General features: G+C 53.6%; 1 protein-coding gene across 1 annotated transcript in view; it reads right to left on the reverse strand.

Annotated features, from left to right (window-relative positions):
- TBCD (tubulin folding cofactor D) overlaps window positions 1-21,780 on the reverse strand; it is a 163,741-nt gene that overhangs the window by 12,674 nt on the left and 129,287 nt on the right. Inside the window, exons 24-32 of the mRNA XM_035025692.1 lie at window positions 11,631-11,693; window positions 10,466-10,542; window positions 8,763-8,844; window positions 6,805-6,923; window positions 6,110-6,201; window positions 5,317-5,457; window positions 1,191-1,274; window positions 688-846; window positions 476-614 (exon numbers count right to left, since the gene is read on the reverse strand). Of these exons, the coding sequence (XP_034881583.1) occupies window positions 476-614; window positions 688-846; window positions 1,191-1,274; window positions 5,317-5,457; window positions 6,110-6,201; window positions 6,805-6,923; window positions 8,763-8,844; window positions 10,466-10,542; window positions 11,631-11,693 (956 nt within the window). The remainder of the gene's footprint in view (window positions 1-475; window positions 615-687; window positions 847-1,190; window positions 1,275-5,316; window positions 5,458-6,109; window positions 6,202-6,804; window positions 6,924-8,762; window positions 8,845-10,465; window positions 10,543-11,630; window positions 11,694-21,780) is intronic.

Here is a 21,780-nt window from a genome sequence, read left to right on the forward strand (position 1 = left end):
ACGGCACAAAGAGGAGGAAAGAGAAGCAAAGAGGGCGAAGCAGCAGCTGGTAAGTGAGGTCCAAACGGGCCGCCGAGCCCAACGCTCACAGGAGAACCAGGCTGCCCTGTGCCATGTGCAGCGGGACGCCGTCCACACAGAAGCTCGCCACAACTTTCCTCGTAGTTCTGTGTGCTTCAGGTTCTCCTAAATAGTCCTGCCACTGAGCTTCCCACTGGGAACGCCAGCCCACTCTCAGCAGAGGTAACACGGTCCTTGGGGGTCCTGCCCTGGAAACCCAAGGCCAGGGGAAGGGGCGGACCCTTGACCCCACTTTGACCCCCAAAGCAGAGGAAAGACCAGCACAGCGAGGACCAAGCTGCCCTCCCAGCATGTGCCTCTCAGCCTCTGGCTGTCCCACTCAGACCTCCCACACCACCCCAGCCCTGGGCCAGGTGCCACCCACCACCATGGGCCTGGGAAGAGGCCTCCTCACCGTCGACTCGGTCAAGCCGCCCACGGACACGGCCAGCCCCAGCAGGACATGGTAGCGGTAGGTGGGCAGCCCCAGGAGCTGGGTGATGCGAGGGAAGGACTGGGACGGCGCATTCCAGTTCACGGAGGCCATGTCGGATCTGCAGAGAGTGAGCCAACAAGCTGGAGGGGGGCCCGCGCCCGCCGGGGGTCGGGGACCCCGGCCTCCCGTACCTGGGGAAGAGCTTTTCCAGCTCTCCTCGGTGGGGCACGTGTGGGACGGGAGAGCCGTGAGAGTGCAGCAGAGCCATGAAGACGCGGGCGGCGTGCGCGCGGATCCGGTCAATCTTCTCACTCGCCTGCTGGGCCACATGACACATGACTTGCTGACAGCTACAAACCAAGAGCGAGGCCATTAGCCCAGCCTGAACCCAGGGCACCAGCCAGAGCAGCCCCGCGAGCACGGCATCTACTCCAGCCACAGGGTGGACGGGACGCAGCCACAGTGAACCTGAGCCCTCAGAGGCCTGAGCACCAGGTCTGGGGTAGAAGCAGTGCAGACAGATGGGGTGGGCTGGGTGACGGGGGGAAGGGGACACAGGAAGGAACTGAAGGTAGGAGGGAGGGAAGGGAGGCCCCGGCAGCAAAAGCAGACTGGACACAGAGACCCCGGCCTCCCCCCACAGTGTTGGCGTCCTCCCACCGACTGGGCCAGACCCCACACAGGAGGCACTCACACACTGGCCTCGATCAGCTCTGGCTGCTCCCTCCCCAGCAGGAGCGTCAGGTCCATCAGACTGGTCATGGCGGCCTCACGGACCCTGCAGGGACAAGGAGGCGATGAAGAGCCCCAGGTGCCATGTGACCCACACTCAGGAGGCTCAGACACCTTCAACCAGGGCGAGTTCCAGAGACTGACCGTCACTTTGGTAGGAAAGGCCCACCAAACGCAGTACACGCAGCTGGCTAGAGCACTTTCTCCTGCGCTCTGTTAGCAAGGACGCATGTCTGACACCCGAAGGCAGATGCCAGGTCCCAAGTGCACACAAACGGCACTGAGGTGCCCACAAAAGCTCCAAATGCAGTACGTGCAGTGCGGCCTGGTCCACAAAGCCTTCTCCCGGCAGAGAAACTGAGGGACAGACGCATACGGAGCAGCTCCTGTCTGCCACCACCCTTCCAGATCAGGGCGTCGCTCTCCACTGCGACAGACTCACTCCACATCCGCTCACACTGAAGAAACGAAGCTTCCACAACGTGGAAACCTGAGCCCACACCATGACTGGCCAAACCAGGGTGAAAGCCGCACTTCAGACCGGGGACACAGCTGGGCAGCAGGGACCACAGACCCGCCCCGCACCAGCAAGGCCGGCAGGTCCTGCAGGCCAGGCACTGGCCCTTCCACCGACAGACAGACGGAGGCCCCGGCCCACAGGAGCCTGGCCGGTGAAGCACTGAGCTCAGGTGTGGGGCTGCTGGAGGCACGAGACAGACACGGGCCGGGGTTCACGGGAGCAGGACAGGCTGTCCCCAGGGCATGGCTGCCAACCAGATGCTGCTCAGGACCTGAGACATATGCCTGCCCATCTGCAGGCGCCAGGCTGGGCAGGGTGTGGGAGACACGAGGACGGCGGGGCCCTGCGGACCCCCCAGTGTCTGTGGGTACAGCACTCACAGGAGAGGTGGGGGAAGAGGACACACAGAAGACAAACCCAAGCCTGCACACACACCCTCGGGGCCTCACCAGCTCCTTACAGGTGGCGCACGGTCCGACCCCACACAGAGGGCCTCAGGCGACCCGCACCCACACCACAGGCCTGACCTTCGTGCTCCCTGCAAGCATGTGCACACCCAAAGCCTCCGCCATTCTGAGTGTACACTTTCTGGGTTTGGTTAGCGCTACAAGGAATGGTTTAAAAAAAAAATAGGGGCTCCTGGGGGGCTCAGTCATTGAGTGTCTGCCTTCAGCTTCGGTCGTGGTCCCAGGGTCCTGGGATGGAGCCCCGCATCGGGCTCCCTGCTCGCAGAAAGCCTGCTTCTCCCTCACCCACTCGCCCTGCTTGTGTTCCCTCTCTCACGGTCTGTCAAATTAATAAATAAAATCTTAAAAAAAAAAAGTGTTCTTATACAAAGTAGAGTATCATATAGGTAAATCAATTATGCATACTGAAATACTCAGGATACAAGGGGGCATAAGAAGATTTATAGATAATTAAAACATCTAAATTATGGTGCACACCTGGGTGGCTCAGTCGTTAAGCGTCTGCCTTCGGCTCAGGTCATGATCCCCGGGTCCTGGGATCGAGCCCCATGTCAGGCTCCCTGCTCCCCGGGAAGCCCGCTTCTCCCTCTCCCGCTCCCCCTGCTTGTGTTCCCTCTCTCGCTGTCTGGCTGTCAAATAAATAAATAAAACCTTTAAAGAAGGGCGCCTGGGTGGCTCAGTCAGTTAGGTGTCTGCCTTCCGCTCAGGTCATGGTCCCAGGGTCCTAGGATCGAGCCCCGAGTTGGGCTCCCTGCTCTGCGGGGAGCCTACTTCTCCCTCTGCCTCTGCCTCTCTCTCTCTCTCATGAATAAATAAATAAAATCTTCAAAAAATAAAGAAAGAAAGAAAGAATGATTCTTAGGGATGCCTGGGTGGCTCAGTCAGTTAAGCGTCTGCCTTCGGCTCGGGTCATGGTCCCAGGGTCCTGGGATCGAATCCCACATCGGGCTCCCTGCTCAGCGGGAAGCCCGCTTCTCCCTCTCCCGCTCTCCCTGCTTGTGTCCCCTCTCTTGCTGTGGCTCTCTCTGTCAAATAAATAAATAAAATCTTTAAAAAAATAAAAATAAATAAATGAAAATTAAAAAAAATTTAAAAAATTAAAAAATTAAAAAAAAAAAAAAAAAAGACCAAGTGTTAAAATACTAGGAGAGGACAGAGGCAGACACAGGGTTGCCACAGATCCCAGAACAAACAGGCAGGTCTTTAAACAACATGCTGACAGAAAACAGGTGGAAAAATAAGTGACTGGGGACGGTCTAAAGAGAGCGAGAGTCTTCTGAAAAGGACGCACGTCGCTGGGCGTCCACACCCGCACCGCACAGGCCTTGGGGGGAACGCCCGCACCAGCACCCGGGCTTCCTCCTCACAGGGTTCCGTGTCCGTGCTGCGGAGGGACCCAAGAAAAGCCACCGCCCTTCCGGCTGGAACCATGGGGAGTTGGGACGACCAGGGCCCCCGGGAGCACAGGGAGCGCCGTGTGGGGGTGTGCCCCAGAGGGGGACCCCACGCCCACGCAGGAGGGCTGCCCACCACACAGCACAAGGGTGGCCGCCCACATCAGGCGAGGCGGAGACCGCAGTTCTGGATTCAAACCAAGCCCGCTGGCCACTGGAAAGCCATCAGCACCCCCGGAGGAGTGAGGAAACCCATCCCCACAGCAAACGTCCCAGAGCCAGGATCCGCTCCAAAACCACACGCCCCACAAAGAACCGGGAAGAACGACCCACTCTCCAGGGCACACAGCTGAGCCCGGGGCGGGGTCCGACCATCATCACTGACTGACACAGACCCCGATCAGGGCAGCGCCCCCAGCCCGCATCCCACAGGGACAGGGAAGTGCAGGGGTCGGGGCTGTGCTGTCGTAGGGCCACCAGGCAGCTGTCACGGTGGACTCCCCAAGGACACGGGGGCGCCCCAGGCTCCCACTGAGGAGCCCTGCCCGCATCTCCAAGGGCACACCGAGGCCATCAGGGCCCCACGCGGCCGTGTCCCCAGCACCATCTGGGACTGAGCAGAAGGGAAGAAAAGCAAACCAGTGAGGTGAGGGAACATCCTGATGGAGGAAAAGGCGGGGAAGGCCGGCAGACACAGAAAGTGGGGAAAAGCCCCAGACGGGAACTGTAATGGAACAGTAACAAAATCAGAGCCCTCTCAGGCGACCCTGATGGCAGGGAAGAGCCAGTGAACTTGAATGTAAATTAGAATTTACACAACTGAAGAAGAGGAAAAAACTGAAAAAAAATGAGTAGAGCCCCAGGGCTTACGGGCAGGAATGGGGCCCACAGGGGGATGCGGTGTCCAGGATGAGGTGGGGCAGGGGAGATTTAAAGAAAGTGGCCAAAAACTTGCCACATATGGAAAAAACATGTGCATTTCTTTTTTCTCTTTCAAGGCTTCACATAAAGCTCAGCTTCTGTTTCCACTGTAATAAGAGAACGATTCCACCCAATGTCAGTGACACCTTACCCCACGCAGCCTCTCAGCACAATGCCCATCACAGCGTGTCCAGAACAAGAGACAGAAGTCCTAAGGGTAGCTCTCAGTTCCTCCAACGAAAGGGTAACTCGGTTTGCTATTTACAGTAAACTGAAATCTTGGAAAGACGACAGCTGCCAACGTGAGAACAAAGAAATGACACACAAAGTAAACCTTGCGCCGTGGGCACAGCCTCCTCTCGGCTCAGGCTACAACAAGTTGTCTGGGGGCGTCCTCGCGAGAACAGTCAAGCCGAGGTTTCTCCCAAGCCTGAGATGTGGGTACCTGGTTTCCCATCAGAAGGGGCCACGGTTCACTGTGCAACTGAATCCCCAGAGAAGTACCCATCTCCTCCTCCTCCAAAGTGGTCTGACACCCTTCTTCCCCTAAATGGCCACATCAGGGCCTTTGTCTGCTTGAACTTTCTCAGAAGAACTGGAAAGCCAACCATGGGGGCTGGCACAAGGGAGTGGCAAGTGTCTGTGCTTTAGAATTTAGTATTTTTCAGAGAAGAGTGGAACACAACCATGAGCCAGGCCCAAGGATGCTCTGCTGTCCCTAGAACACAGGCCCAGGGGCACAGCGCACCTCCAGGACCATGAGCAAGAGACCACGGGCCACCTTACCATGCGCCCACGTCCCCACGGCTGTCGGTGGTGTAGTCGTGCAGACAGCCCAGCAGGGTGCGGTAAGTCTGGGAGACGTTCTCTTCACACACAACCTCGTCTGGGGACCCTCCTGCCCTCACGCCAACCGTCTGGCAAACCCTGAAATTATTAAAAATGCGTGAAATATGGCAAATGTCTGTGAACTCCATCTTTCCCGTCATCTTGGCCTGACAAGACACGCTGAAACAGGCCAACAACCTCAGAGATAGAGTCAGAATTCCAGAGTTCCTTCTGTGCTGACATACGCTGAATGACACTTTTCCCTAAAATCACATTTCTTAGTGTCTGCAGCTTAAAAGGTGTGCAGGAGGCCACCTGTGCTGGCCCCTCCCGCCTCCGTCCTGGCAGAAAGGGGTGGTGCCACCATACAGCAGAAGAGGGGCGCGGGTGGGGGACAGAGAAAGGAAAGCACGTCCCGTTGTGCGTGCAGTGTGTGGTCAACACCACATGGCCCTTCCAGACTTAAGGTTCATGCCCCAGTTCTTGAGGTGGGTTGCTGTTCCTAAAACAAAGAAGTCTAATATTCACTATAGCAACAATGAATAAAGTGTCAGTGAGCCTCTGAGTTGGAAATATTCTTTGACAACCCTCTGAAAAGAGAATAAACGAGAAAATAAAAAGTTACGCCGCTGCCTCAAAGTAGATTCATGTGAGACTGGGCTCTGGACCACACCGACAGGGACCAGCTCCGTGCTCGGTCGCTGGCGCCCGGGAGAGCAAGGACTGGGGGAACAGCCCGGAGGAGACGCACCTTGAGATCGCCTTCAGAGCGTCCCGCCTGGACTCGGCAAAGCTCACGTTCTCAGGACGAATGACAGTCACGGCCCCCAGGCCTGCCAGCACCTGAAACGCAGTGATGCGTCCTCAACAGAACGTGCACCTGGCAGGCCACACGCCCTGCTGCAGCCCGGAGGACACGTGGAGGGGGCACCTGCTGCCCCCGGTCATCTCTGCAGGACATCCCCAACGCCAACTGCCCCCTTCCTGTCCTGTGGCCCACAGCTGGAAATTGTGACAAATGATCAGCCGACTCCTGAGATCTCGATCCACTACTTCTTAAAGGGCCATTCGGTCCTGAGAGTCGTATGTTCCAAACGGCTAAGCTGCAGAGTTGAGTTTTAGGGAGTCTGTCCAGTGCCTCTGACCCCGAGACGTCGTGGGCAGGAGGAGGGGAACACAGCATGGCTGTCTCAAGACAGGAGCGTGTTTCCACAAAGGCAGCAAGAGCTTCCCTCTGTTAGACTAGAACTCAGCCCCTCCAAGCCCCCCATCACACGACAGTGTCCACCCGGCGCCCTCAAGAGCACCCCGTTCCCTTCCTCATGGCCACATGCCTGGACGGGCGTAAATTCATGGTCTGACCCCTCCCAAGCCCTCCCCCACCGGGCTCACACACAATGCCCGGACCTAACAGGCCATTTCTCTTCAGGGCGCGGGGCGCCTCACCTGCTGCAGCCTGCCTTTCAGGAGGAAGCGCGGGAGGGCGCCCAGGGCCAGAGAGAAGCCACAGCGAGCCGTCTCCTCCGGGCTCTGCAGGTCAGCGAGATACTGCCGTATCAGCTCCTCTGAAAGGCAGCAACAAAAGGGCGGCTGCCTCCCTTCCCGCACAACACGCTCTCCTTCTGACGTCTCAGAAATGCGTGAGTAGGCAGCGAGAGAGAGGGAGGAAGCACGCCGGCTTCTGAAGCAGATGTACCTTAGAAGTGGCTCCGATCAAAACAGATTTAAGAATTTTTATTAGGTGGGTTTGAGGTTTTCATAGGCAATTTTAATACACGATTTCACTCTTAGGAGAATAAATCCAGGAGGGGTTAAGAAGGCGTGACGTGGTCCTAGTCACCAGGAACACAAAGGCGCGCGGTGGACGGGATGCCCTCCCAGGGTGAGCACGAAGGGGCAGAAGCTGCCAGTCAGGCTGAAGCACACTGTGCGCAGACAGATGCTCCCCGAGACGGGAAGGCCGTTGTCGGGGATGAAACAGGGACGGGAACAGAGGGTGCAGGGCGGACTCAAGGGACAGCTGGGGCGGGAAGGGCAGTGGGGTTGCCGGGCTGTCCTCGACCAACGCAGCTCTGGAGGGGCCAGGAGGCCGCACACCCCGCCCTGTCTAACCATCGTGACCGATTCTGGTCCTCACTGCTTAGATGTCAACCAAGCACAACCGTGGCAACACGTGCATGGAAACCTCAAGGGCCTACATGAGGACAGCGAAGGAACACCGGGACGTCTGTGCACCCCTGACGTGGCCACCTCCGCAGCGCTGGCTGGGGTCTCCACACACTGAAGGTGACTCCAGAACACTGCTCACTCTCCCCGCGTGCACAGCGACGCACACTCTCTTCTCAGGCAGAAAGTGAAACGTGACCTTATCATCCCAATTTTTAAAAACAGACTAAATTCAAAATGATGTCAGTACCTCTTTATGTAACACTGCCTGTGGTCAAGGGAAAAACATCATAAATTTGGAAAGTCTGTCAGAAGATCACATTACCGAATATTTTCTTATTTAAAAAAAAAATCAGACGATTTTTACCATTTAAAATAATTTAGAAGTGTTTCATATGCTTCTGAAGTGACTGTCAGGCAAGAGAACACTACAGGGCACCACAGTGGGTGGACAGGAAGCCTCTCCGTGCAGACCCGTCATGGGTCAGACGAACCACACGAGGGGGTTCTGGAAAACCCAACTGAGGCAATGCTGTGCAGCGAGGCTTCTGTGAACAGGGAAAAGGCAAAGTGCACGCACATGCCAAGGACCCGCACCAGGAAACTGTGGCATGGTGCATACGGAAACCCTAAAACCACATCTGCCATAAAAAAGTCACCGAAGCAACCAGGGACAGGGAATCAGGACGTGCTAGGACAGCAGACGCAGACCCTCTGAGCCGACAGAACCCCGGCATCGAGGACCAGAAAGAAGAAGAAGGAGCCAAGGAACAAACACCAAGGGAAACACGAGAACGAAATGGAACAGGAAACAGGAGGCTCCCTCGGAGGCCAGAGAAGGAAGGGGTTCCATCCACGTATTACAATGGGAACCTCCAAAGCACAAAGTGGGGGAGTTTACTTGAAAACGTCATTCAGGCAGACGCTGCCGACATTAAGCACAGGCTCTGCATGGAGAGAGAGCATCATGCTTGTTCTCGCCCGTTCGGGGGAATGCCAATACGCCAGGAAAGCACCTGTCTAGAGCCGAAGAGGGATGAACACCTGCGGCAGCTACACGAACCTGGCGGATCCGGGAGCAGCAGGCCTCCGTGCCCCCTTCCCCCACCCCCATCTCCGCCCAACGCCCAGCTCGGGCCCTCCCTCCCACACCCTGTCCACTTGCAGCAGGAGACGGGGCACCCAAACCCATACCCTGCACCCCCGCTTCCTGCTGGAAGCCCCCGCGGCCCACTCACCCTGCCTGGCGGGATCCGCCTCCCCGGTCTCCAGGGCGTAGTACTCGCTGCAGAGAGCAGCCAGGGCCAAGACAGCCGCTTCCTGAAACAAAGCGGGCCGTGAGCATGCTGTGCAGCCTCCCGGGCGCCCCAGCCATCGGATCGTTCTGCGGTCAGGCCAGTGATTAAGTTTGAAACAAACAGAAACTGAATCATATACTCCTTTCCAGCACGTCTGTTGATCATCATCAGATATCTGTCAGATAACTTCAATATTCTCTGCAACTAATAATCTGAATGGAAAATATGATTTCTTCCATTCATGCAAAGTCTTCTAATAAAAGTTAATAATAAAATGGGGCATTGTTTTCTTTCCCAGCAGAATCAGCGAAGGGCAAAGTGTGTGTTGTACACACAGAAGTAACATACAGGCCTCACTTAGAGGGGAAGTTGCAGGGCCAGGGTGGGGGGAGGAGAGTGGAGCTGATGTGGTAGCAGCCGCGCCCCCCCGGCCCCCCCCAGAACACCTGTACTGCCAAGAGGAGGAGCCTGAGCTCCAGGTAAGCCTCCCAGGGTCAGACAGACAGCAAAGGGCAAATGCTGGGTTTCTACGCTCTTCCACCGCTTCCCCCAATCAGGCTGCTGAGCCCGACGGAGCAGCCCTGGAGAGAGGTGCCGGAGGCTGCACAGGGAGGGCTACACAACGCAGCATCACACCGAGAGGTCACCTGCGCAAACTACCACAATCCCTGCTGGTGTGAATCAATTAAGGGAATGCTCTTAAAAGGAAATTCTGAGGCCTGACCACGAAACATTCAGATTCAACTCGTAAAACTGTACTTGGATTCTACAGAACGATAAAGTTCCTTTAAAAAAAGAAGCATACGCAGGAGGCTGGAGAATTAATCATATGGGAAACCAACACGGACTTCCGTTTCTCCACCCTCAATACCAAAGCCCATCACCATCCACACTAGGACCTCCGTCACAGCTCCGCTAGGCCAAAGTCACCTGTCCCAGGATAGGAAAACAGCACATCGGCCACCGGACACACACACCCTGTCCTTGCTCACGATAGCCAGCACTCTCGGGCAAGGACCCTGGACTGCGGCTCCCACCTACACCTAAGTGTCACGGCAGAGTCTCCAACCCCATCATTCTGCATCTGAACGGGACACAAAACTCCCCAACTGAATAAACAATCACTATGGACATACAGGAGAGATGTTCAGAAGCTGAATCTAATTTAACCTGAGGCTGTCATATAAAATTTAAATATTCTGGTCATCATTGGCTGCACTGGTTTTTCTGATTATAAATTACATAGATAATACAATCTAGAATTCCAAATATAATTATGGCATTTATCAATGATCACAACATTCGTGTGTTGTGATCATAACGCACACAGTCCTTTGAAACAAACACTAAAAAAAAAAGATTCATGTCACTATTTTTTTTAGATTTTATTTACTTATTTCAGAGAAAGAGAGAGAGAGCACATGAATGAGCAAGGGAAAGGGCAGAGGGAGAAGGAGAGAGAAAGAATCTCAAGCAGACTCTGCACTGAGTACAGAGCCCAACATGGGTCTTGATCCCAGGACCCTGAGATCATGACTCGAGCTGAAATCAAGAGTTCCACGCTCAACCAACTGAGGCACCCAGGCACCCCGAGTGTCACTCTCTATACAATGCAACAGCCAGAAAAATCTTGCTTACCATACCTTGATCTGTTGTCTAGAATGACTTGAAATAAGATGGAGATTTCTCAGTGTGTCATTTATCACCCACTGCCAACCATCTGTCAAAGGAACAAAAGACATTCATTTACCCAATTAAGAACATGTAGATGAAATTAAAACAACAGATCTTCTACCTCTTAAAGTTGGTAACCTTAGAGATGAATCTGGAGAAAATCTAAGGTAAACGTTACGCAGGTTAGACAAAATCCAAGGGCCCTCTCCATTCGGAGAGAAAGCCTTCTCTTGGCTGCTGAAATGTCAAACTGTTACCGTGAGAAATTTTTGCTCTTTTAACACCGAAAGCTTCAGGAGACCACTTCTGGAAGCACCTCTCTCTCAAACAATGCCCCTGGGCCCCCACGAATAAAAACCTAAATATTTAACTCAATTAGATCCCACACTGAGCATAGAATGCTAAATTTATCCAATTCTTTTTTTTTTTTGGTCTCCTGGTCCCAGAACTTGAGGCTGCAAAAGCAAAGAATAAGGGCGCCTGGATGGCTCAGTTGTTAGGTGTCTGCCTTCGGCTCAGGTCATGATCCCAGGATCCTGGGATCAAGTTCCACATCGGGCTCCCTGCTCGGCAGGAAGCCCGCTTCTCCCTCTCCCACTCCCCCTGCTTGTGTTCCTGCTCTCGCTATATCTCTCTGTCAAATAAATAAATAAAATCTAAAAAAAAAAAAAAAAAGCAAAGAATAAAGTCGGCCGGGGGATAAAGGTGACCCCAAGGCCCCTTTCTTACTGCCTCTCTGTGGCCACGTGCCATAGAAGGTGGAGGGCTCGAGGTCTGCAGAGGGGCCTGGCCACTGCTCCACAAGAGCTGTCCCTCCTCACACATCCTGCCTGCACCACGGGTCCCGCAGGCCTGCACCATGCATCTGTCGGGGTAAGGGACAGCCAAGGCTGCCCGGCACTGGGGGCAGGTGCCACAGGCAGAGTGGCAGCCAGGAGCTCTGAGGAAGGAGCCTGACCTCTCACTAGACAAGGGAAAGATTCTCTCTCTTTTTGAGGAGGAGAGTGGGGGGGATGCTCATTATTTACAACGGGTTATCATCTATCCTAGCTGGTTCATTTTCTTTTTAACTTGAAATAGTTCTGGGAGGAAATGCTACAATGTGAGTCTACAAAGAAGAAGAGAAGCACTTACCGATTACGACGTCACCTCTAAAAGGCATCTTGGAAAGGGACAAGTTTTCTATTAAAATGCACACTAGGAAGGAAAAGAATAAATGCAATGTCATTCTCCAGAGTGCCCATCGAAGCACCTATCCTGCTGAGTGCTGAGCTGCTGGTACCAAGTCCCTCTGGCCACTCCGGACACACCAGTGCCCGTGTCTGGCCAGCCCGTGAGCAGCCCCAGCACCTCCTCAGCTGGGCAGCCTCAGGGAACCTGCTCCAGACCTGGCCCAGGTAGAGGCAGCCCCAGGGCCACATGGAGCAACACAGCCCACAGCTACAGATGTGACCCCAATACGAATCCCCAGGGACGACTCTCGATTCAGAGGACGCATGTGCTGATGGGGCCATCGACACCTACAAGTGACCAGGAGCTATGGCATCTGCCTGAGATGAGGACCATAGAGGAGCTGCTAACACAGGAGGAAAGGGATCTCCAAAGACAGTGGCAAGAGTCCTGTCACAGGTGAGCACTCACAGTCCACCTAGGTCAGGACAGGTGAGCACCCAGGAGTCCACTGAGGGGCCAAAATGAGGACAAACCAAGAGCACTGAGCTGCATGCTGTCAACAAACAGAGAAATTAATGCTATTATCCTCAACAGAATGGTTCCTGGACAAGCCATGGTGTTGAAATCTTGGGTAAATTCCTGACCTCTGTGAATAATTAGTGTCAGTTTTTTAAATAAAGAAACACAATTGCACTACTAATTATTTACCCCAAAGATACAGACATAGTGAAAAGAAGGGGCACATGCACCCCAATGTTCACAGCAGCAATGTCCACAATAGCCAAACTGTGGAGGGAGCCAAGATGCCCTTCAACGGACGAATGGATAAAGAAGATGTGGTCCATATATACAATGGAAGATTACTCAGCCATCAGAAAGGATGAATACCCACCATTTGCATCGACATGGATGGAACTGGAGGGGATTATGCTAAGTGAAATAAGTCAAGCAGAGAGGGACAATTATCATACGGTTTCACTCATATGTGCAAAGTAAGGAATAGCATGGAGGACCATAGGGGAAGGGAAGGAAAACTGAATGGGAAGAAATCAGAGAGGGAGACAAACCATGAGAGACTCTGATCTCCAGGAACCAAACTGAGGGTTACAGAAGGGAGGGGGGTGGGGGGATCGGGTAACAGGGTGATGGGTATTAAGGAGGGCACATGTGATGAGCACTGGGTGTTATATGCAAATAATGAATCATTGAACACTACATCAAAAACTAATGATATACTATACAGTGGCTAACTGAACATAATAAAAAAATTAAAAAGTTGAAATAAGGGATTAAAATAAATGACCAAAATTGTCATCATATAAAGACTAAGGAGTGCACACTTTGAAAGGGATTTTCAGTGTAGTAAAGGAAACTGAACATATTTAGAAATTATAAAAAAAATTCCAAGAAGCCAATTCAGTATTTTTTGCAATTTTTTCTTATATTAAACTTATTTACTGTTCAGATTTTTAAGGAGTATTCTTTATACATCAATTTTTATTGTCTATGATGACGATGATTGACATAATTTGTACATTACATATCACTGAAGACCAATGGTTTGGGGTCCCTAAATAAATGTACACAGTTCATCAAAAAATCTGGTATTTGTGAAAATATTACATCATTTCAGCTATTACTTTAAAAAAAAGGGGGGGGGCGCCTGGGTGGCTCAGTCGTTAAGCATCTGCCTTCGGCTCAGGTCATGATCCCAGGGTCCTGGGATCGAGCCCCGCGTCGGGCTCCCTGCTCAGCGGGAAGCCTGCTTCTCCTCTCCCCCTGCTTGTGTTCCCTCTCTCGCTGTGTTTCTTTCTGTCAAATAAATTAATAAAATATTAAAAATAAATAAAATAAAGTTAAAAAAAAAAAAGATTACCACACCCATGGCAGAAATCGGTCCAGTATAATCAATAGGTTAAAGACACCACCCACCGCAAAGAAAACAACCAAAGTGTGGGATGGAATCCACGATGCTCAAGGGAGGGTGGCCCTGCACCCACCACACTACAGAGAAACATCACAGAAAAAACTACCGCTGGCATTTTGGTGACCGCCCCTGGGCACCTGGCACGGCCACACCCACCCTCAAGCAGGAAGGAATGGTGATGCTTCCCCCACAGACACCCCCCTTTTTAGTCTCTCTACTCCCCCCTTTTGGTCCCTCAACTCCTGCCTTGAGCCCAGAAACCAGGCCTCAGCTGGAGCGTGACAGAAGTCAGGCCGCCAGGCTGTGCGCAGGACAAGCACCTCCAGACCCTGGTGCTGACAACAGCTCCCCCCGAGGTCATGGTGTGCTGGGGTGCTTCCTGCTGTCACGCAGGGACCCACGGGCCAGACAGCCGTGCCCTCAAGTGCCGCCGGCCAGAGCTGAGAGCACAGCCGCGCAGTCTGCATGCACCTGGGGTGCCGCAGACCAAAGGTGAGCCGGTCCCCCTCCTCGCAGCTCCTGACTCCCATCACCCATGACCAGGAACGAGGTCCCACCTAGCGCTGGCAGAGACTCCAGCCACCACCCTGCCTTTCTCTCTAACAACGTAACCAACTCCTGGAGATCTCGCCATTGTGAGCAGTCATGTGGTTCTCCATGCTCTGGATGCAAAACAACTCGTTCCGTAGCTCTCCTGATGGGCTTAATGTTCCCTCCAGCGGTCACCGCATAGGCAATGGCCACATGTGCCTGTGGACGCAGACCACCCGTCTGCCCTTACACGGCTCTGCGTGCCGAGCCTCAGCAGCGGCACCCAGGACGGTGGGCAAACTGGGAAGCCTGTGACAGCTCACACGCTGGGGCGGGAGCCGGGGCTGTTAAGCTCTGATTGCGGCCAACCTGAGAGAGAACGCCGTTGTTCTCTCTGGTTAAGGGAACCAGCATCCCCCTGCCTGCTGGGGGAGGCTGAACACCTGTCAGCAACGCGAGGCTCTCTGGGTTTGCACTCACGTGGAATCTCCGTCCATCTGCTCCAGCAAATTTAAGAGACCTGCGCAGCCTGTAAACAATCACCTTTTCATTCACCTCAGTACAAGGATTTCCTCTAACTCTGGTGCCTACTGGCTTTATACATGGTGTATTCCCCCATCCAAAAGTTTTCAGTATTTATGTAGACGAACACACTACTTTCTACTGCTTGTCTCCAGTTATGCTGGGCAGCTATGTGCCAGAAGCCAGAAACAAAACGGAACAGAACCGCAGTCCTCACCAGTAGGAACTATCGCAGCAAGTACTAAGACGCGGTGTCCAGATCTGCTTTATAGGGCAGGGAAAACAGACAAGCAGCAAACGATGAGACTTGTTGGAGCGGGAGCACAGATAACACGGGGCTCCACAAGCTATTTCTCTGTGCTTTTGTACAGATTTGAAATTTTCCAAATTAAGATTTTTAGGGACCGATTCTATCCTACAATGTCTCCTAAAATTTCTTTGAAGCTTTATAAATTATATTTTTTGTATTTGAGTTTTTAGTTAATCAGAAATTTAGTTCTGGGGGCGCCTGGGTGGCTCAGTCGTTAAGCGTCTGCCTTCGGCTCGGGTCATGATCCCAGGGTCCTGGGATCGAGCCCCGCATCGGGCTCCCTGCTCCGCGGGAAGCCTGCTTCTCCTCTCCCACTCCCGCTGCTTGTGTTCCCTCTCTCGCTGTGTCTCTCTCTGTCAAATAAATAAAATCTTTAAAAAAAAAAAAAAGAAAAGAAATTTAGTTCTGGATATATGAGGTGAGGACATGATTTTCTTTTCTTTCACATGGCCCTTGGTGACATCATCATCCCTCAATAAGCCACCTTCCACACCAACGTTGGAAGTACCTCTGTGTCACATATCAAATCTCACTCGTGTCATTACATCAGCATCTACTTCTGATCCTGTCTTCTGCTCTACCTGCCTGTTTGCCCGCTCCTAAGAAAATGCCACTCTGCTTTGAGTGGTTTTACAGTATGTTTTAAGGACTGGAAAATCCAAGTCCTCAATATTTTATTTTTTAAGATTTTATTTATTTGAGAGAAAGAGAGAAAGCACGAGCAGGGGGAGGGACAGAGGAAGAGGGAGAAGCAGGCTCCCCGCTGAGCAGGGAGCCCCCCCCATGGGGCTCGATCCCAAGACCCTGAGATCATGACCTGAGCCGAAGGCAGATGCTTCACCGATGACCACCCAGGTGCCCCCAAGTCCTCAATATTTTAAAAAATAATTTTCTTGGAGATTTGCCCTGAACATGAACTTTAAATGTATTCTATCAAGTTAAAAAGGGGGGGGGGGCGCCTGGGTGGCTCAGTTGGTTAAGCAACTGCCTTCGGCTCAGGTCATGATTCTGGAGTCCTGGGATCGAGTCCCACGTCGGGCTCCCTGCTCAACGGGGGGTCTGCTTCTCCCTCTAACCCTTCCCCTCTCATGCTCTCTTGTCTCCCATTCTCTCTCTCAGATAAATAAATAAAATCTTAAAAAAATAATAATAAATAAATTAATTAATTAATTAATTAAAAAGGGGGGGCGGTGCCTGGCTGGCTCAGTTGGAACAGCGTGTGACTCTCGATCTCAGGGCTGTGAGTTCAAGCCCCATGATGGGTGTAAAGATTATTTAAAAATAAACACAGGGCTTTGTAACTCCCTGTGAGTCTACAATCATTTCAAAATAAAAAGCTAAAAAAAAGTCACAGACTAGGTCATTCAGATCAACCCACCAGCTAAGTAAGACAACATTTTTAAAAAGCTGGACAAAAGTAAACTGTGTGTGCTTAAGTCAGTGGGGAGCTGCCAAGGAAATGGAGAGCCACAGAGACTGGGGGCCACAGCCCTGAGCTGGGCCACCTCTGCCAGAGTGGCTACGGTGACTCCAGAGAAGGCACACACTCAAAAACCCAGGAGGATGCCACGAGCCTCTACAGGCAACTGGGACAGAACGTGGAGTCCAGAGCACCTCATGGGCCTTGAAGCCAAAGGGCCACATCCTAGACAAACCTAGACGCAGGTCAGCTGGCTCCAGCCGGCACAGAACCGCTCAAGCCTGACAGGGATGGAGGCGCCCCAGGCTGCTCGCACCCCTGGCCTCCAGCCAGAAGCCAACGGAAAGACCCTCTGGGGGAGGAAGCAGCCCTGAGCCTCAAAGGACTTCTCTAACTCTTCACACCCAGTGTCCAGATCTTTGCAAGCACAACCACACACGCTCTACACAACGGCACCATTAGACACAGATTTTAAATGCTTACTTTGCTCAGAAAGGTAAAAGAAATCATTAAAAACTATGACAGTAATACAGAAACTATTAAAAAATAGAGATTCTGAACAGAAAATTACAAGAATTAGGTGACGCATGGGTGGCTCAGTCAGTTGAGCGTCCAACTCTTGATCAAAGCTCAGGTCTTAATCTCAGGGTCGTGAGTTCAAGCCCCATGCTGGGTGTGGAGCCTACTTTAAAATAAATAAATAGACAAACACAAGAATTAGAAATTCAATTGACGGGTTTAATAACAAATAAGACACACCTGAAGAGAGAGCCCGTGACATGGACTATGGGGCACAGACCCCAGAGTGAAACGGACAGGCAAGGGGAGGAGGCGGGAGAGGCGGGAGAGACGTGAAGGGTCGAGACGCAGGTCTACCTTGGGAAGCCTGGAGCCCCAGACGCAGTGGGAGAAAGAAGAGCAGAAGAGTGAAATCTGGAGAAATAATGGCTGAGTTCTTCCAAAAGTGACCCAAACAACCTGCTGACACACGGATTACAGAGACCCTGTCACCCACTTGCTCTCCGTGTGTTGTGTGAGCCATGAAAACCAGACACGAAGTGGCCAGAGAAAATTAACAGGCTGCCTCCAACAGAGCAGCGAGGAATAGGTAAGTTCTCAACAAAACAGGAAAGAAACTGAGAAAACAACACAAAGTTATCTTTAAAGTACCAATCAATCAGTCAATGTGGAACTTAAGTTCTACACCCAGCAACAATGCCCTTTAGGAATGAAGGTGAAAAATGACGTTTTCAGACAAATCAGAGGGCTTATTGCCAGCAGACATGCCCCATGGAAAACTTGAAGAGCATCTGTTCTTCAGGCAAAGGAAAATGACCCCTTCAGAAGCTCAGAAATGCAGAAAGGAATAGATTCCTTAAACGGCAGGCATGTGGATACATTTAAATGAGTTTCAACTACATGAAATGATAGTTTTGACTGAAAACATGTATGAAATTGGAAGACACGACAAGAATAGCTTGTGTAGGGAGGTCGTGCCTGGGTCCTCATCTCCCACACTAGGAAGCAAATCAGTAACATGTGTTCAAGAAAAATGTTCTGGCTTACTTCCTCCTGGTGACTAAGGGCCCTGGAGGGCCTCACCTTCCTCTGCGCCCCCATACTGACCCAACAGAGTGCAAGCTAGTGCCCCCACCCAAGAGCAGCAACACCCCCCAGCATGTGCCCCCCCACGATGCCCCCCCGAGGCGCATCCCTTGCAGGCAGCCCCCCAGAACAGAGAGCAGGGTGGGAAAGAGGGAGGGGTGGATGGAGAGCACCCCCCCACACACACACCCACACAACAGACCACAAGCCACAGCAATCCTCCGGGGTGGTATGAAAACCCCAAAACAGCAATAAGGTTGCTTTTTTTTTTTCTCCGTCTTTGCACAAAACAAAGCAGTTTCTCTGTGTCATCATCACTCCAGCATGGGTAAGTGGTGGGTGCGGCAGGTGCACAAAGAGGGGGGAAGGCCACTTCTCCTCAAGTCTTTCCAAATACCACCACCAGGAAGCAACTGAGAACAGGCAGTGATTCCGTGCTCCCCCATTTAGCACGGCTGGGCGGGCCTAGGGGACAGGCCCAGCACCACGCGCTGCCCAGGGCGCGCCACATGGTGCGGACTCCGGAGTGCACCTCGCCACCATGTGAGGAAGGGCCTGATGGTACACATGTTCCTTCTGCCAGTCATTTCCTGTCTTGAGAAGCCATTTCTCCCAAGCTGCTGACATAGATCTGTGACGGTGGGCAACACGTCTGACAGTGCCCGGCTGTGCGTCCAGCAGCTGCCGTGATAAAAGCTGAAGCAGCTCACCCACTGGCACAGGAAGCTGCGATCACTTATCAGCAAGGCATAGTATACACAGCAGGATCCCAACTTCACAAGGCATAACTCTCCAAGGAAAGAACAGCTACCTTGATGGAATCCTAATACACAGGCAACAGCGCGGCAGGAGACCCTGTGGTCAACGGGGACCACGCCTCCAGCGGCCCGCCCTGCGGAGCCGGACTGCATTGCTCTGGCCAGAAGCTGGAGAGCCTGCACCCACCCCACACAGGCCAAGCCACGAAATCCAGGAACAGTCTACAGATCAGGAGCTGTGGACGGTGTGCAGGGGAGTCTTAATGGCTCTGCACCCGAGGGCAGTGACCAAGTCCTCATCCAAGGGCCACACGCTTATCTTGGCCAAATGGCAGCCCCTCAGCAGTTCCAGCTGTCAGCGCATAGAAATCAGTTCTCGTGTCTGGAGTTTGTTCTCCAGTGACATCAGTCGAACTCATGGGAATGGAGAGAAGCTCCTGCAGGCCAGGCAGGAGGCACGGACAGAAATCCAAGAGGTCGACGCAGACCCTGCCTATCAGCCAAGGGCTGCGGGGTCGTGGGCCTTCTCCCTGTGCACGACCATTTGGTGGTGCACGCCAAGCAAGGCTCACTCAGTGCTTCGGGAACTTGGTCACCAGCAGCCCATCTGTAAGGCAGGTGAGGCCCCTCAGGGCCACTGGAGTCAGTGAGGACACAGCCCTCTAGGTACTCGAGAAAGACCATCTTCATTAGCAACGGACTTAGAAACTCAGTCAGGCTCTCCTCCAGGCACTGTTGTGGAACGGTCTACAACATGTCTGCGCTTCCTTCCTTGCATTCAGAAAGAGAAACACTGAAAATAAAACAACTTACTTGGAAGAAGTCTTAGGGAAACCTGAGCCTTGTAACAAACCGCTGGGGATCTGAGGGGAGCCCGCCGGCCTCATCTAGGGTTGAGAGTCTGGGCGCCATTTTTACAACAGACTCAGATCTGCAAGGAGCTCTGTTCAGCTTTCCTGCTGCCACTGCCTATCTGAGCCCCTCCCTCCGCACCCCAGCATCGACTTTGCCCTTCGTTGCTCCCCTATTGTGTTTCCTCAGCGAGTGGCTTCGTTCTTCTTTCTCAAGGACCAGCACCGACACGGTGTGCGGCGGTGGCACACTCTGGTTTTCTCGGCTACGGTCATCGCCTCTCGCTGTTATGCTGCTCCTCCCCTGCATGCTACACAGGTGAGGGTGTGTGCACGCCGCCCCTTGGGCCGCGCGGCCCAGCTGAGCTTGCCTGTGCCTCTGAGCATGGCCAAGCTGCAGAGGAACGGGGCACAGACTCGTGTGTTGATGATGTTGCTTTTCAACGGATCCCAGGAGCCCCTGACTTCTTCTCGCTTGCAGGCCAGGCAAGTGCTGTCGTGTATGGTCTGACTCAGATGCAGGGCAATCCTGGGGGCACAGCTCCCTGCCAGGCCACCACACCAGTGCGATGTGAGACCTCTGCTGTGACCAGCTGTGGCCCAAGGTCCTGCCCACACCCCCTCACTGCCCTTTGCTCCTCAGGGCCCCCTATGCCTGCCCACCCAGGCCGTACCCCACACACTTCCTGCTCATGGCCCAAGGGACCACCTCGTCCACAAGAGCCCAGCACCCAGGCTGCTCCTGTGACAGAGGGATGCATGCCAGGCCTGCACGAAGGCCCCACTGCCGTCCGGGGCTGCACACGGAGGTCAGAGCAGCACAGACACTATGCACAGCTCGGCAGGCTGGAGGCCTGCAGACCAGCTCTGAGGTCGGAGTACAGGGAGTACGGGAAGCTCAAGACCCTCTCTGCAGCCACTCAAGGATTTGCAATGGTCGCTGCTCCTTAATAAAACTGAGACTCTCAGGGCGCCTGGGTGGCTCAGTCTTTGAGCGTCTGCCTTCGGCTCGGGTCATGATCCCAGGGTCCTGGGATCGAGCCCCACATCGGGCTCCCTGCCCGTGGGAGGCCTGTGGGAGGCCTGTGGGAGGCCTGCTTCTCCCTCTCACACTCCCCCTGCTTCTGTTCCCGCTCTCGCTGGGTCTCTCTGTCAAGTAAATAAAATCTTAAAAAAAAAAAAAAAAAAAAAACTGAGAATCCCAAATGAGGACTGAGGCAGAAGTAGCAAACTAGCAGTTCTTTGTGAAGACGAGGATTTGGGGCAAATCAGAGCAGCAAGGCATGCTGCAACCCCCTTCCTGGGCTAGCTGGCCGGGGAGGGGGATACAGGGACAGTTCTGGGGGCGCCAACTGGGTGGGGCAGAGCACATGGGAGGAAGGACACAGACGGAACAGTGAGAACCGGTGCGGTGGATTATTCCAGAAGCAAAGGGACAAGAGTTCCAGGAAGAAAAGGAACCACCAAGCACACATACTGAAGGGTCTGGTCCAGAGTCAGGCTGGGGGACTGCGCAGAGCGCTCAGGGAGCCTGGGAGGGATGTAGGACTGGCGGTGCCCGCCCCTCCCGCACCAGCCCAGCTCCGGCCATGTGCTTACCAGTCCCCACCCTACGGGCACCCCACCAGAGGCCTGCCCTCTGAGACTACAGGCCCTCCCTGACTTCTCCACTCCCTGGTGAGGGGCTCTCCTGCATCCAGGCCTGCCCGCCTGCGCACAGCCAGGTGCCTGACAAACGACCCCCAGACAAGTGGAGGAGTGCTGGGGTTTCTCGTGGATTTAGCTGGGAAGGCTCCAGAAAAGCCAGGCATTGTCTGAGTTCCCCGTGGACATTCAACTGAAATCTGAAGTCTACCCTTTGCTGTACAGTTACACACAGAGTGCACTGAGGAGGGAAGGACGGTGACAGCCCTCCGTGAAGACAAACCACAGCTCCGTTCGCTCACCTTAGCCCAGCCGCCGACCTGTGGCTGCCAAGATACATCAGAACACACAGGAGCTGAAAGCCCTGCAGTGAGCACGCAGGAGTGGAGGCAGCAGGCGGGCCCTCGGTCGCAGGAGCCACGTGTGCCTCAGCACACTTCTGGCCCGGAGGACCACACGGACCACGCGGACCACACGGACCACGCGGACCACGCAGACCACGCAGCACTGGAGACAGGGAAGCCAACGCCCTTTGGCCCGGAG

This window comes from Mirounga leonina, unplaced genomic scaffold (assembly GCF_011800145.1).
Source record: "Mirounga leonina isolate KUSES-001 unplaced genomic scaffold, KU_Mleo_1.0 Mir_197, whole genome shotgun sequence".
Lineage (NCBI taxonomy): Eukaryota > Metazoa > Chordata > Mammalia > Carnivora > Phocidae > Mirounga > Mirounga leonina.